Source organism: Anas acuta, chromosome W, assembly GCF_963932015.1.
Source record: "Anas acuta chromosome W, bAnaAcu1.1, whole genome shotgun sequence".
In the NCBI taxonomy this organism is placed as follows: Eukaryota; Metazoa; Chordata; class Aves; order Anseriformes; family Anatidae; genus Anas; species Anas acuta.
The window spans coordinates 25,622,643-25,640,420 of record NC_089016.1 but is presented as its reverse complement, the minus strand read 5'-3'; the positions used below and the strand labels follow the sequence as shown (position 1 = coordinate 25,640,420).

General features: G+C 46.2%; 1 protein-coding gene across 1 annotated transcript in view; it reads right to left on the bottom strand.

Moving 5' to 3' along the window:
* LOC137846718 (CUGBP Elav-like family member 4) overlaps positions 1-17,778 on the bottom strand; it is a 216,818-nt gene that overhangs the window by 81,523 nt on the left and 117,517 nt on the right. Inside the window, exon 6 of the mRNA XM_068664832.1 lies at positions 2,632-2,775. Within this exon, the coding sequence (XP_068520933.1) occupies positions 2,632-2,775 (144 nt within the window). The remainder of the gene's footprint in view (positions 1-2,631; positions 2,776-17,778) is intronic.

The window sequence follows — 17,778 nt, the reverse complement described above, 5'->3', positions numbered from 1 at the left end:
CCTTGCATAAGACTCTTTCACATTTTAATTAGTGATATCCTGTTCTTTGTAATTACTGATGGAATGATTAGACAATCTTTTCCATTATAGCACAATGCTGATTCCCCTTTAAGGAGTACATTTGTTTCTAGGCATCATTTGAGTTTATTCTCCAAATGAGGCACTGAGCAGGTGATTTTATTAAGTATGCCAATGAAAGTGAATGAAAAAAGGGGAATCCATCCATCTTTAACACTGGATTGACTCCAGCACTGGGTGTACTGACCCATATCTCATTTTCTGTGCCAGGTATTTTCACCTGGGGACAGCTGAGGATATAATTGGCTGGTTGCAGAAATGATGGCCAAGATCTGTGCCTATAGGATCCATTTAACATTGCTGATCCAAGTAGCATCTCTCTGAGATGGATGCAGTTGCAAGGGCTGGGGTCAGTCCCAGTCTGGCCTTTGCTGACTTTTCTCTGTGTTCCTCCAAACCTGATCAGAGCTGCACGAACAAACACACAAAATATGTAGTGACCTACAGCTGGTCATGTTGTCGTGGTTCCACTCGAGTGAACTAATTATAATAACCCTGCCTTTTCTAGAAGTAGTAATGAATATATATTAGCCTAGGAGCATAAAAACCAGCCACCTGATGTAACGTGTGTGTATGTTGGAGGAGCCCAGACTCCCCGCACACCCAGCACTGTTTACTTGCCTTTTATTAACCCCATAAATAAATCTTATAAAGCAAAATTGACTTGGAATGTATAACAGAGCCCAAATGTGCAAATGGCCATGTCATGGTTCATTCCCTGCTACTCAGTTTTCCTGAAATACCAAGGAAATGACAATCAGAAATATGGTATTAGCCCTGCTACGAAGTACCATGACTTCAAAATAGCTTCCTCTTCTAGAACAGATCAGAACAACTGATATGCGTAACTGGTAGCATTTACCAAGTATACTGTCCTATTTTGGTCATTTAAATAAAATAATGCTATGGAGAACACAGTCTATATAAAGCAAAATTTTCCCTGATTTTGTAGGGCTAGATTTAATATATATGTATATATAGATATATCCAAAATAAATTTACAGTACAAATTGAATAAACACTGGAAAGAGTGATTCTTCCCTTCAGCACTACCTCAAATCATTTAGCAGAAAAACCCTTTCAGCTCCCCAGGAGCTGGAGCAGGGAGGCAGAGGTGACCAGCTAGGTTTCATGGTCAGCACCATAGAGTCATTGCCACCCCAAAATCCCAAGGTGACCACTTCTGATTATGACTGAGATCTGTGCAGTGCTGGATGTGTTGCAGTTACTGTCTGCAGTTTAGAAGCCAAAGCCATTTTCACCTTTTCAGAGGGAGGGGAGCTGGGATTTACTGAGGGGAAAGGACTTGCTCTAGGCCAGAAAGCAAATGTTACCATTGTCTATTCTGCCTCTGTCCCCATCTGTCTATTTTCACTCACTAAATCTATGCCTGTCCCCTGCTGCAGGATACAATCAGTGCCATGACTGGAATTTGGCCAGGAGACTGTGGCTAACACTCCCACCCTATTTTTTATGCAAACTTGATTTATGACTTTGATCTTATTTTAAATAATTTTAAAATTAAATAATTTATACAGTATTTGTCACTTTCCAAGGTTCCTTCCTTTGTTCTTGCCTTGCTCTTCTGCATTTTCCCATCTTCCCAACTCCAGAAAAGTCATACAAAGTCACCTGGCAGTATTGTGTCTGCCTATTGCAGGGATCATCTCTACCTGGCAGAGAGACCTGAATCTGATCTTGTCTTGCAGATCCTTGTTATTTTTAGCCTAAGGAAAGGTACTTATGCTAGAAGCATCCATTCCGGGACTATGTCAGGAGCCCAGCTCCCTGTCCAGTCATGAATGTCCCAAAGGCCCACCGTCTAGGTTAGGTGTGTAAGATAGATACCAAAAGTTAGACATCACAACAATGCTTTGAATAGCTGACGTGTTCTCCCAGGGTGCTTAAACAATACTGCTTTGGGGAGTCAGAACTGTGTGTGTGCATATATCTGCTTTTCCATTTTAGTATAAACTAGCATGCTTCCATAAACATAAAAGCACTTCTTTCAGCAGCTGCTATTTTATCCCATGATCACTCCAAAGTTACCCCCAATGATGCACAGGGCAGAAGGAGTTTGGCCAAATGGAGCAAAGAGCCATGTCCACTGTTCAGCTCCATCTGTGTGGCCTAGCAGAACAGGAAAGTTATTTATGCCTTTAAAAACCTTCTCTGGGGCCAGACAACTCTGACATGGGACAGAGAACTAGGGTGAGCTAAATTCAGGGCCTATTTTGCTCCCAAAACTCAAAGGTTAGTTGTGTTTGGATTTAACAGCAATGGCTTAGATGCCACGGGAACTGTCTTGCATAGGTACACACATGGACTGGTTACTACTACAAGCAACTATTGCACCTCTGGAGCTTGTCTGGGAGATGCCCTCACCTACCCCAGGATGACACAGCTCAGTTTGCTCCCATCATTCAACTAATGAAGAAATCACTTGTTCCTCTTTTGCTGTTGTACTTGTCTCTCTGCTCACGTGTGCTTTTGTGCTTTCTACATGCTATTCCTGTCCCTGTGAACATGCATAGAGGCAATGTTTATACTTACTGCCTGTGCATAGGCACCATAGGCTCCAAACTGGATGGCCATGGGGTTGAACATGCCCATTTGTCCTGCCATTTGCTGCATGTGTCTCATCGTACGCTCCTTGTCTGTATCTGCAAACTTCACCACCAGGCTTGAAGAGGCTCCCTGCAGGACAGGACACAAAAGGAGACATGCAAGGGAATTAGCCAGGTACACATTGGCTCATGCAATCCATACAGCACACGCAGACTAGGTAGTGCTGGATCCAGATGACAGAGATTTTTCCCACACAAACTCTCTGGCCTTTTGAATTGGACCTCTGCAAGAGGTTGAGGGCATAAGGAAAAAAAGGACATTAAGGAGGATGAACATCTGAGGCCAGCAGCCCAGTTCCTAGTTTCCTCCAAAATTCAAACTTCCAGTCTGTCATAAATATACTCTCTGCAAAAGTTGTTGCCTTACTCTTTCAAACTGTAGAAAACCTTCTGGCCTGTTAGCTCTCAACAGAGGGCGAGGACCTGGGAGCCGCAAAATGTAGAAGCTTTTGCTGGAGTTATGCTGTGGGATTTGTGAATTGACGGAATGTGTTAGCTCTGTGCATGCCAGACCACTAAGATGGTCACATTCTTCCACACTGTGGTGTCTCATAACCCCTATGTCTAGTGCGAAAACCCTGCCAAGCCTTCGAGGCAGGATTCAGTATGCGGGGTAGGGCAGAAGTCCCCTCACCAAGCAGCATCTAGGTAGCACTATTAAATCAGGGGAGCAAAAATAGGACCTGATCGATCTGAGTTCCCCATCCATGAACAGCAGGGAATAGAGAGGCTACTACAAAAGAGCCCAAATGGCCAAATGTTGTTTTTTTTTTACATTTTTTCTGGGCAAGTTACACAATGCTTGGATTCTGTCTGCAGTCAACACTAATGCAGAACTACTGATGATCGTGACAGATGGCTGCAGGAGTCTGAAAAATGTAGAGCTTTTGGGAATGAAAGGAATCCCTCTCCTCCCCAAAATGAGATGAAAGGTCAGTGACTGTGATTCTTAAATTTCTGATAGGAGGCATAGATGGGAAGAAATAGATCTGCTTAGGAAGGCATGCACTGAGATTGTTTTGGCTAGCTCCAAGGACTTCCTCACTTCATGGGTTGCTTGATTCCCTACAGCGCAGTCTCCCCAGGGGGACAGGGATGCAGCCCTGACAGCAGGCAGACTGTTGCCTTGGGAGTTAGGCTGCCACCGTGCCTGGGGAGAAGGGCAGGTGAGCTGTCAGGAGACTGACAAAGAGCAGCTGAAATCATGATGTTCCCATGGTACACTTCCCTTTTGACACACCGGTATTCACTGATGGAAATACAGTCAGCAATAGGGGAATGCCAATTCCGTGCCAGAGGAGCTGGGTTGTTGTGGGGCCCTCTGTGTTCCTGCAGAGGTGGGATTACGTGGGACTGTAATTAACACAGTCCCACAAAGTGTAGTTAACACGCTTACACATACACCTATGTACCTGCAACCAGAACAAAAACAGTCTCAGGGAAAGCAGAGTTGCTCCATGAGAAATTGGGAATAGTGTAGTAAACAACAACTACAGACGTACCATATATATAAATCCAGGCTTTGCATATTCAATAGCCTCTCCAGATCCTCAGTTATGAATAAGGAGTTGAGGAATTAACTTGCTAAAAAAGAAAACAATCTAAGGCCACACAATGAGCATTGTTCGCCTGGGTTAGCAGCCTGCTCTGGAAGAAAGTGATTTTCATTGGCAAAGAATCTTTCTTTTTGACCTGTTACTCTTTCTCTAATAAATCTATAACCCAATTGAACAATGTGGTGAAGAAGAAGGGGTTGAAAGAAGTACTTCAGGAAAACAAAGGCAGGGAGAGATGAATGCTCTATTCAAGTGTGGAGAGCAGTCTTCAGAAGTTATCATGAGAGCAAAACAGAACACAGGAGTGAAGGGGGGGAAGGGGGGGATAAAAAAAAAAATCCAGTCAAGATTCCCCCACATTTCTGCTCAAGACTGGGCAACTTTTTTTTTTTTTTTTTTAAATCACATGATATAGTTATTGATCCTTCCCCAAATCACACTCTTAATTGCAGCTCATTGACAAATGAATATTTTAATGCATACATTTCCTGCTAATTATCACCTGGACCAGTCCTTAATTAGATTTCAACACTCATTTAATTAACCCTGATCCAAGAAACTGTTTGGTAACCTGGATCTAATCTAGAGTTGAAGCTGGCTGTGTCTGTGAGAGAAAATAAAAAGGGTTTTTTTAGATATGTGAATGGAAAAAGGAGAACTAAAGAATACATAGGGCCGCTCCTTGATAGGGAAGGACTCCTCACAGACAATGACATAGGCAAAGCAGAGACGCTTAACGCCTTCTTTGCCTCTGTCTTCAATGCCGATGATGGGCTTCGGGACCCAGGGTGCCCTGAGCTGGAGGACCGGGACGGTGGGGATGACAAACTCCCAACCGACCCTGAACATGTGCGGGATTTGCTACTCCGCCTGGATCCCTACAAGTCCATGGGTCCGGATGGGATTCATCCCCGGGTGCTGAAAGAGCTGGCGGACGTCATCGCGGAACCTCTCTCAATTATTTTTCAACGATCCTGGGAATCTGGAGAGGTCCCGGTAGACTGGAAGCTGGCAAATGTGCCGATTTTCAAGAAGGGTCAGAAAGAAGACCCTAGCAATTACAGGCCTGTCAGTCTCACGTCAGTGCCTGGTAAAATCATGGAGAAGATGGTTCTCGAACTTATTGAGGCGCACCTGGGGGACAAAGCAGTCATTGGTCCCAGCCAGCATGGGTTTGTGAAGGGTAGGTCCTGCCTAACTAACCTGATTTCCTTTTATGATAAGATCACACATATGGTGGACCAAGGGAAACCAGCTGATGTGATTTTTTTGGACTTCAGCAAGGCTTTTGACACGGTTTCCCATAGGATCCTACTGGACAAAATGTCCACCATACAGCTAAATAAAAACATCATACGATGGGTGAGCAATTGGCTAACGGGCAGGGCCCAAAGGGTTATGGTAAATGGGGCTGCGTCAGGCTGGCGGGCGGTCACCAGTGGGGTCCCTCAAGGCTCCATTTTAGGGCCGGTACTTTTCAATATTTTTATAAACGATCTGGATGTAGGAATAGAAGGTATTTTGAGCAAGTTTGCTGATGACACCAAACTTGGAGGAGTTGTGGACTCTGTTGAGGGTGGAAAGGCCTTGCAGAGGGATCTGGATAGGTTGGAGAGCTGGGCGATCACCAACCGCATAAAGTTCAATAAGAGCAAGTGCCGGGTCCTGCACCTGGGATGGGGAAACCCTGGCTGCACGTACAGACTGGGCGATGAGACGCTGGAGAACAGCCTAGAAGAGAGGGATCTGGGAGTCGTGGTAGACAGCAAGTTGAATATGAGCCAGCAGTGTGCCCTGGCAGCCAGGAGGGCCAACCGTGTCCTGGGGTGCATCAAGCACGGCATCGCTAGTAGGTCAAGGGAGGTGATTGTCCCGCTCTACTCTGCGCTGGTGCGGCCTCACCTCGAGTACTGTGTGCAGTTCTGGGCACCACAGTATAAAAAGGACATGAAACTGTTGGAGAGTGTCCAGAGGAGGGCTACGAAGATGGTGAAAGGCCTGGAGGGGAAGATGTACGAGGAACGGCTGAGGGCACTGGGCCTGTTCAGCCTGGAGAAGAGGAGGCTGAGGGGAGACCTCATCGCAGTCTACAACTTCCTCGTAAGGGGGTGTCGAGAGGCAGGAGACCTTTTCTCCATTAACACCAGCGACAGGACCCGCGGGAACGGGGTTAAGCTGAGGCAGGGGAAATTTAGGCTTGACATCAGGAGGAAGTTCTTCACAGAGAGAGTGGTTGCACACTGGAACGGGCTCCCCAGGGAAGTGGTCACTGCACCGAGCCTGTCTGAATTTAAGAAGAGATTGGACTGTGCACTTAGTCACATGGTCTGAACTTTTGGGTAGACCTGTGCGGTGTCAAGAGTTGGACTTGATGATCCTTAAGGGTCCCTTCCAACTCAGGATATTCTATGATTATATGATTCTATGATTTAAAGCTATTTGTAGCTGTACTGGAAGGAGACAGTGGTCCACAGCAGATTAGGCTGTTCAGAGCTGTTGTGGTTTGCAGAGCAGAGGCTGCAGCATAGTGGGCACAATACAGCTTGGAGGATTTCCAGACTGAATAAGCTGAATGAGTATTCTTCTTTGCAAATGCGTTTTGAAGATGTGACCTGTTCTAGACAGCAGGAAAGAGAAGTGAAAATAAGTTTGTGTCTTTTTCCTTTGACTTTTCCTTTTATCTCTGTTTGCCCTGGAAGTGTTAGGGCTGGAGACCTGCCTTAGGAAATTGCCGATCCCTCACGTTTTTGAAAACCAATGTGAGAAATAAGGTCCTGTGTTCAAATCCTGGATGAGCCCCCAAATTGTGAGAAAAACCTTGTACTGGGTCTGGCTGGGATGTTAACTTTCCCTGCAGCAGCCCATACAGTGCTGTGCTCTGCACTTGTAGCTAGAACAGCAGTGTTATCACACCAGTGTTGTGTCTGCTGCTGAGCAGTGCTGGCAAAGCATCAAGACTCTCTCTAACCCTCCTAGGGGGTGAGCAAAAAGTGAGAAGAGAAACATCACCAGGGCAGCTGACCTAAACCAACCAAAGGGATATTCCATACCATATGATGTCACACTCAGCAATAAAAGGTGGAAACAAGAAGAAGAAGGGGGGTGGGGGTGGGCTCTTGTTATGAAAACGTTGGTCCTCCTCCCGAACACCGGCTACATGCGTTGAGGCCCTGCTTCAAGGACGTGGTCAAGCATTGCTCATTTGTGGGAAAGGAGAGTAATTTCTTTCCTCTGCACTTCCACATAGCCTTTTTTTTTTTTCCTTTTTTTTCCCCCTTTAGTTAAATCATTTAGTTAATAATAATCTTTCCTTAATTTTTATTATTTCCCTTTAATTAAATTATCCTTATCTCAACCCGTGAGTTGTTCTTTACTTCTTCCCCTCCTCATCTAAGGAGGGGGAATGAGAGAGCAGTTGTGGTGTTTAGCTGCCTAGCATGGTAAAACCACAACAGACCTCAATAATTTTCTTCAGACAGGACCTTCTGAATCACAGAATCACAGAATTTCTAGGTTGGAAGAGACCTCAAGAACATCAAGTCCAACCTCTTACCTAACACTAACAGTCCCCACTAAACCATATCCCTAAGCTCTACATCTAAACATCTTTCAAAGACTTCCAGGGATGGTGACTCCACCACTTCCCTGGGCAGCGTATTCCAACGTCTAACAACCCTTTCGGTAAAGAAGTTCTTCCTAAGGTCCAACCTAAAACTCCCCCTGGCGCAACTTAAGCCCATTCCCCCTCGTCCTGTCACCAGGCACGTGGGAGAACAGACCAATCCCCACCTCACTACAGCCTCCTTTAAGGTACCTGTAGAGAGCAATAAGGTCACCCCTGAGCCTCCTTTTCTCCAGGCTGAACAAGCCCAGCTCCCTCAGCCGCTCCTCGTAGGACTTGTTCTCCAGGCTCCTCACCAGCTTGGTTGCCCTTCTCTGGACTCGCTCAAGCACCTCGATGTCCTTCTTGTAGCGAGGGGCCCAAAACTGAACACAGTACTCGAGGTGCGGCCTCACCAGAGCCGAGTACAGGGGGACGATCACCTCCCTAGCCCTGCTGGTCACACTGTTTCTTATGCAAGCCAGGATGCTGTTGGCCTTCTTGGCCACCTGAGCACACTGCTGGCTCACATTCAGCCGACTATCAACCATCGCTCCCAGGTCCTTCTCTGCCTGGCAGCTATCCAACCACTCATCTCCCAGCCTGTAGCTCTGCTTGGGGTTATTGCGCCCCAGGTGCAGGACCCGGCACTTCCCCTTGTTAAACTTCATGCAGTTAACCTCAGCCCATCGGTGCAGCCTATCCAGATCCTCCTGCAGAGCCTTCCTACTCTCAAGCAGGACGACACACGCACCTAACTTGGTGTCATCTGCAAACTTACTGAGGGTGCACTCAATGCCCTCATCCAGATCATCGATGAAGATATTAAAGAGGACCGGCCCCAGCACCGAGCCCTGGGGAACGCCACTAGTGACTGGCCTCCAACTGGACTTGACTCCATTTACCACGACTCTTTGGGCCCGGCTATCCAGACAGTTTCTAACCCAACAAAGCGTGCGCCAGTCCAAGCCTAGGGCAGCCAGTTTCTTGAGGAGAATGCTGTGGGAGATGGTGTCAAAAGCCTTGCTGAAGTCAAGGTAGACCACATCAACAGCCTTTCCCTCATCCACCCAGCGCGTCACACTTGGTAGACGCCAGTCGAGTGTGACCTCCCCCGATAGCCAGGACTGTTGATAAATAATGGTAAGCGGCTTGGCCATCTCCTCCGCCAGTTCTCTCAGTATCCTCAGGTGGATCCCATCTGGCCCCATCGACTTGTGTACATCCAAGTGCCGTAGCAGGTCGCCAACCATTTCCTCGTGGATAGTGAGGGCCACATTCTGCTCCCCATCCCCTTCCACCAGCTCAGGGTACTGGGCATCCAGAGAACAACTGGTCTTGCCACTAATGACTGAGGAAAAGAAGGCATTAAGCACCTCCACCTTTTCCTCATCTTTTGTAACTAAGTTTCCCCCCGCATCCAGTAAAGGATGGAGATTCTCCTTAGTCCTCCTTTTTGTGTTGATGTATTTATAAAAACTTTTTTGTTATCTTTAACGGCAGTAGCCAGATTGAGCTCCAGATGAGCTTTGGCCTTTCTAATTTTGTCCCTGCACAGCCTTGCAACATCCTTATAGTCCTCCTGAGTGGCCCGCCCTCTTTTGCAAAGATTATAAACCCTCTTTTTTCTCCTAAGCTCAAGCCACAATTCTCTGTTCAGACAGGCCGGTCTTCTTCCACGGTGGCTCATCTTTGGGTATGTGGGGACAGACCACTCCTGCACCATTAAGATTTCCCTCTTGAAGAGTGCCCAGCCTTTTTGGACACCTCTGCCCTTCAGAACCGCCTCCCAAGGGACTCTACCAACCAGTGTCCTCAGCAGCACAAAGTCAGCCCTCCGGAAGTCCAATACAGCGGTTTTACTGGTCCCCCTCCTAGCCTTGCCAAGAATATAGAACTCCACCATTTCGTGGTCACTCTGCCCAAGACAGCTCCCGACAATCACATCCTCCACTGGTCCTTCTCTGTTTGTGAAGAGAAGGTCTAGTGGGGCGCCACCCCTGGTAGGCTCACTAACCAGCTGCGTCAGGAAGCTATCTTCCACGCTCTCCAGAAACCTCCTAGACTGCTTTCTCTGGGCTGTGTTGTGCTTCCAGGATATGTCAGGGAAGTTGAAGTCCCCCACGAGAACAAGCGCTGAAGATTTTGCAACTTCTGTCAGCTGCCTGTAGAACTCCTCATCCGTCTCCTCATCCTGGTTCGGCGGTCTATAACAGACCCCAACCAGGACACTAGCCTTGTTGTCCCTGCCGATCCTAACCCAAAGGGACTCGACCTTGTTATTCCCAGCCTTGAGTTCTATAACATCGAAAGACTCTCTAATATAGAGAGCCACACCACCCCCCCTTCTGTGCTGCCTGTCCCTTCTGAAGAGCTTATAGCCAGTCATTGCAGCTGTTAGGAATGTTTTAACAATTCGTGTCCATAAAGAATCCTGTCTGCCTCTGGGCCCTGCACTGGCAATTTAATTCTTGAACCACAGATGCAGTGTGTCCCAGTCTCCCCCTCATTCTAGTCAATTTATCAAGTCTTCAGAAAATACTCCTCAAATTTATGAACCTGTTTGCTTTTGTTATTCCGGACTTCTATTTCTAACAGTTACAGCCTTTTTTTGTCTTCTTCAAGATTAACTTAACACTGCTATAGGTGTGATTGTCCCTGTGAATGGCTGGTGAAGAATGTTTTAATTACTGGTGAAGTGTCAATAAGAAAGCTATTTGTGTTTGTATGAAGTCTTTGATGTCTGGGGGTTTCAGAACAACTGATGACAACTAGTTACTGTTAGGGGATACTATGCAAACCTCTGGTATCTGGCCAGGTGGCCAAGAGATTAAGAAGAAGAAAAAAGAAGCTGAAGGATGGCTGGGAGACAAGACCTGCAGAAAATGTTCTATAAAGTTGATACGGTGCCAAAGGAGTACAAAGGGGAAGGACGAGAAAAAAACTTGGAGAGGAAGACTACGAGCCTTCAGCATGAAAGACCCCTGGAGACCCCCAGAGGAGACTGATGCGCATGCTCCAGTAGGAGGGACTGGACCCCGGAAGCTAATTATAATAACCTGTTTTTTTTAGAAGTAGTAATGAATATGTATTAGTCTAGGAGCATAAAAATCAGCTGCTTGATGTAACTGGTGTGCGTCTTGGTGGAGCGGAGACTCCCGGTGCACCCAGCACTGTTTGCTTACCTCTATTCTTTTATATTCTTTTAATAAATCCTATTTTTTATTTAATCCTAATTTGAATCCTGAGCCATTTCTAACTCAGCACTCCAGTCATGAGACTGGTCCCACCACGTCTCCGTGATGGCAACCAAGTCTTAGCCTGCCTGCTGCACGATGGCTTCCAGCTCCTCCTGTTTGTTACCCATGCTGCATGCATTAGTGTAGATGCACTTCAGCTGGGCCATTGCCTTATCCCCCAGCCTTGCTATTGTTCCCCCTGGCACAGCTCCAACAATCCTTGCTTCAGCCCCATCCCCCTTCTTACCTAGTTTAAAGCCCTCTCAATGAGCCCTGCCAGCTCCTGGCCCAGGATCCTTTTTCCCCTAAAAGATAGGGACCCGTCTGCGACCATCAGGCAGGGTGCCGAGTAAAGTGCCCCATGGTCGAAAAACCCAAGATTTCTGTATTGGCACCAGCCCCTGAGCCACGTGTTTAACAGGTGGGCTTTCCGTGTCCTCTCTGTACCCCTCCCTGCCACCGTAGGGATGGACGAAAACACCACCTGCACTCCTGCTCCATCAACTATCCGTCCCAGTCCCCTAAAGTCTCATTTGATAGCCTTCAGGTTTCTCTCTTCAATGTTGTCACTACCTGCCTGGACTATCAAAAGAGGATAATAGTCAGAGGGGCGAACCAGGTTGGGAAGCTTCCTGGCAACGTCCCTGACCCTGGCCCCAGGGAGGCAGCAGACTTCCCTACGGGTAGGGTCAGGCCGACAAATAGGGCCCTCTGTTCCCCTAAGAAGAGAGTCTCCCACAACAATAAGCCTTCTTTCTTTCTTGGTGGAGGCAGTCCTGAGGCGTGGAGTTGACTTCCTCGCCCTAGGCATCCTCCCGGGAACACTTGCTACCTCTTCCTCAGCTACTGGTCTGTTGAGCTCCAGGGCCTCAAACCTGTTGCGTAAGGGCACCTGGGAAGGTGGGGCCGGAAGGGGAGGGCATCGCCTGCCATGTCGAGCAGGGACCTGTTTCCATTCCTCCTCAACTCCCAGGTCCCCTCCCTCTGCCCAACGGTGACAGGGCAGGGGGTCCACCCCCATCTGGGGTGTCTCACCTCGGTACCTCTCCTTGAGGCCCTGCAGGGAGTTACTCCACAAGTCTATCTCTCGCTCACACTCCCTGATGGCCCTCAACCTCTCCACCTCCTCCTTGAGCTCCGCCACCATGCGGACCAGGCCATCCACCTGCTCGCACCTCACGCACGCAGTTTCTCTGCCTCCCGCCGATGGCAGCAACAGGCTCAGACACTCCTTGCATCCGGTGACCTGGACTGCCGCATTTTTTAACGGGTAGTCGGTCTGGGTGTGTACTGACTTCCTGGAGAGCGCACTGTGCCTGGTGGAGACCATTATCACCTAGCTAACGGCTGTCATTAAGGAGGTGTTCGTATGGGCGGGGGGAGCGCTCTGCCCTTCCTGCGCGAACTGCCACTCTAACTGCTGCGCCACGCCCTTCTGACGCGCCACGCCCTGTTTGCCTGTTTTCCTGGTCGCCGCGCTCCCTAGGGGCAGCTTTTGAACGGCTGGGGAGGGGGTGCTGCTGGCTCCGCTTACGCCTCGTCAGCCTCCCTCACGAGGGCTGCCGGGTCCTGGCAGCTCCCTCAAGTAGGCTCGATGCCGGAAAAATTAGCTCTGCCTGGCGCGATCCCCCGCTCCGCTGAAGAACGCGTCTGCCCCGGAGCCGATCGCCTCGGCAAAAAAAAAAAAAAAAAAAAAAAAAACTTCTGTGAAGCTATTTTATTCGCAATTGCAATGGTGGGCATCCTGCCAATTAGGAGTGCACAGTAAAAGTTTATCATAGCCTTATATTCCCTATTACCGGACACCTGATTTCTCCCCCATTTCCTCATTGGCTGAGTACTACAGGTTCACAACCTACTCGATGCACTTCTATACCATATATGTACAATTTGATCTGACCAACTGTTAATTTCTCCTTTTACTTTTTTTTTCCCTTCTTCTCTCATGACTAGAGGTCCCGTGATTTTTTTTTTACTAATTTCATGCTGCTCATCCTGTTTTCCTTAGGTATCCTCCTTATTTTGTGACAGTAGGACCTTCCCCTTATCTGCTTAACATACTCCACACTGCTAGGCTGCACAATCACTTTTGATTCTGCAAGGTTAGTGGAATTTTCCACTGCAAAAGCACCTTCTATTGCAAAAACACAACTTTGTTTCTCACCCCAAGCTTTTATTGTAGATGACATCATGAAAACATGGGTAAGCTCCATATGAAGTTCTTGCCCCTGGAGTGTTCTTCCCTCCTGATGTGAGTTACAGTCACTGCACAGCAGCCATTTGACCCAATGGGATCCAAGACTGCTTCTTATGAGATGTTTTTCTGGGTTGCCTGTCATAGCAGGACTTCAGGCCTCTTTGACCACCACTATCATATACACAGGGCAGAAAGGTGTTGAAGAATGGCTCAAAGAGCAAGGGCACGGGTCCCTAGAGGAATTGTACAAGCAAGGCAAAGAAAATACAGAGTTTATAGCCATGGAGTAGGCCGGATGAGAAGCATTTTTGTGAAAATATGCAAGGAGCAGTCTGTCCTTGAGAGAGAGATAAACAGGTGGATCTGAGGCCTGGGAAGATAAGGAAGTAGCTTATACGCTGTAACTGCAAGTAGGAGAAACAGTATTTTTTGCAACACTTCTAGGCTTAGCCAATAGGATAGTGACCAGTAGGCATAATTATCGCTGTGTGTATAAATATACGGATATCTGCGCAATAAAGTTGAAGCTTGTATTACCACTCATATTGAGTTGATCACTTGCTTCCCCGCGCCGAAATCAGAGGGTCTCGCACCCACAGTGGTGCCCGAACAGTTTCTAATGTTCTGTGGTATCCACTAGATAACATTAGAAATACCACAGAATGCATCCAATTTTCAGTGGTGTATAAACTACAGAGCCCTTCATCTGGAATATTTATTGCTTCTGTGAGCAGTTAAACCATGGTGTAAATCTCTTGTCGTCTGCTGACAAAGGCAATAGGTCCTGTCTGCTTGGTCATTTATTAGTAATACATAAGCCTCACCCTTGCTCTCCCTGGTTGTTGGACTGGATGTTACATTTCCCCAACCCCCAAAAGAGCTACAGTAGGTAAATCAATAGTATTTGAAATATACCATGAGATCTGTGTTAATTCTGCATTTTACCAAGGAAAAGATGTTTATTTCTCTGCCTTGCAGATCCACAGTCAAAAGAGACTACTATGAAAGTGAACCTTCCTGCTGGCGCCTCTGCAGTAGGCTACTTAGAATTGGCATTTATCTCCTTTCCCATCAAATCAACCTTCTTTTTCAAGTGCTTTGATATCTACTGATGAAAAGAATAATATAAGGGCTAAGTATTATTATGCTTTCCCCATTCTCTCTTGGACCAGCAAGTCTACTTAATATGACTATCTTGCTTCCCATCCCCCTCCCATGAACAGTAATGAATTGCTCCCCTTAGTCAGCAGTCAGATGTTCTCCAGGCTGGTGGGGTGAGGAAAAAGATTGAAGAAAAATCACTCTGCACCACACTCACTTTGTAATCCCTAATCAGAGTCCTCTGTGGGAAAAACTAATTTCCCAGACTGTCATGACATGTGAAATAAAGTCATTCTTGAAAAGAGGAGCTTGATGGGTCACTTGTGAAATTTCATATTCAACTAAAAATAAAATATTCATCCATTGATATTCAATTTAAAAGCTAAGGAAAACAAATATTTTGCCTGGATGTTGGGACTGGTTTCCATTAGTTATGCCCTTCCAAATGGAGGGTATGCACAAATTAAGTTTAATGTTTCCAACAGACTTGTACAACATCAGGGAAATCTGCTTCTCCCTAGAACAATATTCATAGACAAAATTTTGTGAAGATGTTTCCTTGCAGAATATATTCTTTCTTTTCCTTTCTTTGTCAGCCCTGTAAGTCTTCTCTGACTAGTATGTTACCTACCTCTAGAAACAGTTAGACATATTTTTCTTGCAAAACTGATGAATTTGGGCCCAATTAATCACAGCCATTAAGATTAATTAAGCTTAAAGAGAAACATAATGTCCTATTGGATGTAAGCATATATTTAAGTACTGCAGCGATGTCTGTCTCATACAGGTGGACTGTTATCTCATGGTTAGCTCAAATGGAGCCAGTTAAAATTTTGGACTAAAAATATTTTAAAATGACTTGTCACATTAAAGCTCTAGTGAATAAAGCTCTTGAGTATAAGAGCTCTGAATGTGCAGATCCCATTAAGTACCTTCCAAAATGCAGCCACGCATACCAGGTATTAAATGAATAGACACTGCTGGATACTTCCCATTTGGGCAGACTACCTTCTTAAGTTTCACCATGTGAACAGGGTTGCTTGTGTTGGACATTTTGCCTTAGCACTCTTCATGACTGCAAAGCAGAGTTGGGAGGATGCTGATCTTCATCAGGCCATTCAAGGTGGTATTTCCACAAAAGGATCCCTGATGTTAGGCCTCGAAAGCCAAAGGGGGATTTCTTTGCTTCAGGCTCCATCAGATCAGGGTATTTGGTATTATGTCTCCTAAATTTGAAAACAAAACTAGATTGGGGGTGGTGGTGGTGTGAATTTGTGTAGCTCTTCTGAAAAAGAGGGCTGCTGAATAAGCCAGCAGGGGGCTTGAACCCAAACCTGGGATTTTAGACAAGTGAGAAAGAAACTACCATCCAATTAAAACTGTAGAGCAGAGGGAATTTTAGCTACATAGAGATGTAATTACCCATACTGGAAGATGGCCAGAAGACCAGGACTAACATCCCTCTCCTCTTGTGAGACATGCTGTACTCAGGGCTCCGATTTCACATCTCATCTGAAAGATGAGTAGGACAGCAGTCACTAGGAGCAATTTCAACTGTACAGTCCTGAGAGCTGGTTTAGACAAACTTGAAACAAGAGTGGAGAAAGGAGTCGTTCATGCAGGGCTGGGGTGACAGACCCTTTGATAATGCTGCTCCCTCAGTAGAGGGGATTCTTCATGCAATGTCTAAACAGAGAGAGTTGCTGCAGGTACTTCCCTTCACAGGTCTCCAGAACTGTAATTTATTTGGAGTGGAAGCTTGATTTCGGTTTTACTTGCCCATACACTACTTAGCAGGTGTCTCACTGAGCTAAAGTTATTGCTTTCCACAGGGCAACAGAATCACTGACTTCTGGTGACACCATAGCCAATTCTAATTAAAAAGAATTCTGTATATAACCCAGGTATTAGTATGACCCTCAGATCAAAGTCAGGTATCCAAACAACCTAAACTTCAAAGCTGAATTCCTCGAGCAGGTCTGCATTTTTCAGCTCAGTCTATGTCCTTGCAGATTCATTCACCTTCCTTAATGCATTATGAAATGGTAAGTGTTCTTACACCAGTAGGCTAGAAATTCTTTCCTGCTATTTAGAAATATGAAAGCAATAAATAATTCCTTTTTGTCTATTTGAAGAAAACCTACAAAACAGAATTAAAAAAAAAAAGTAGGTTTCTCTTTCCAATTAAGAGTAACAAGGTTTAGAAGATAATGTATTTTTAGTTCTGTATTTATTAAAAATGTACCTACCCTGGAAATATTCTAGAATGCACAAATCTCTAGAAATCTCTTTCTCTCTCTCCTCCCCTCTCTCTCTCCCTCTCTCTCTCCCCCTCCCTCCTTTGTGGGAAAACATTTAGAATAGATTGCAAATTTTCAGGCTGTTAAAGCTAAATAAAATGAATTACATTCTTAATTCCTCTTCACCTTATCTGCTTCTGTGCAACAAACAAACAAACAAACAACACATAGGTAAAATTAGTTTTACCCCTTTCAGGGATTAATTCACAAGAACAAGAAATTCTGAGGTGCCATTCTGAGGTGGGTGAGATAGCCAGAGAGATGCAACAGTAGTATAATATTTAACCCTGTGTACTTTAAGGGTAGCATAAAGGCTGCTGCAATTTTGGTATGAGTGATGAATCACTAAGGAGAGTTTATTCTGTGTGGGTGAACATACAAGGCCATATCTTAGACGAGTTGTGCAGAATGCCTCTTCAACATTTGGCTGTTGCCCAAATGTGAAGACACAGAGAGAAAGAGAAAACCAAGCTGAAGATGATACTTAGGTAGGAGCATGACTGACAGGTAGGATGATAATGTTATTCACAGCAACTGAGAATGGAGGTGGAAGAGAGAAGATTCAGGGTTCGGGAGGAAAAGACAGTGTCAAAAGCCTTACTGAAGTCAAGGTAGACCACATCCACAGCCTTTCCCTCATCCACCCAGCATGCCACTTTATCATAGAAGGAGATCAGGCTCGTCAAGCAGGATCTGCCGTACATAAACCCATGCTGACTGGGCCTGATCGGCTGGTTGCCCTGCAAGTGCCGCGTGATGACACTCAAAGCAATCTGCTCCATGAGCTTCCCTGGCATTGAGGTCAAACTGACAGGCCTATAGTAAGCTGGGTCTACCCGCTGGCCCTTCTTGTAGATGAGCGTTACGTTTGCTAGCCACCAGTTGTAGCGGGTTTACGTGGCAAGGTTTTGGTTGCAGGGGGACATAGGGGTGGTTTCTGTGAGAAGGATCTAGAAGCTGCCCCATGTTTGGTAAGGGCCCCACTGCTGACCAGAGCCGAGCCAATAAGCGATGTTGTTTTGTGCCTCTGTGAGAGCATATTTAAGACAGGGAAAAAAACGCTGCGCCACACAGCAGCT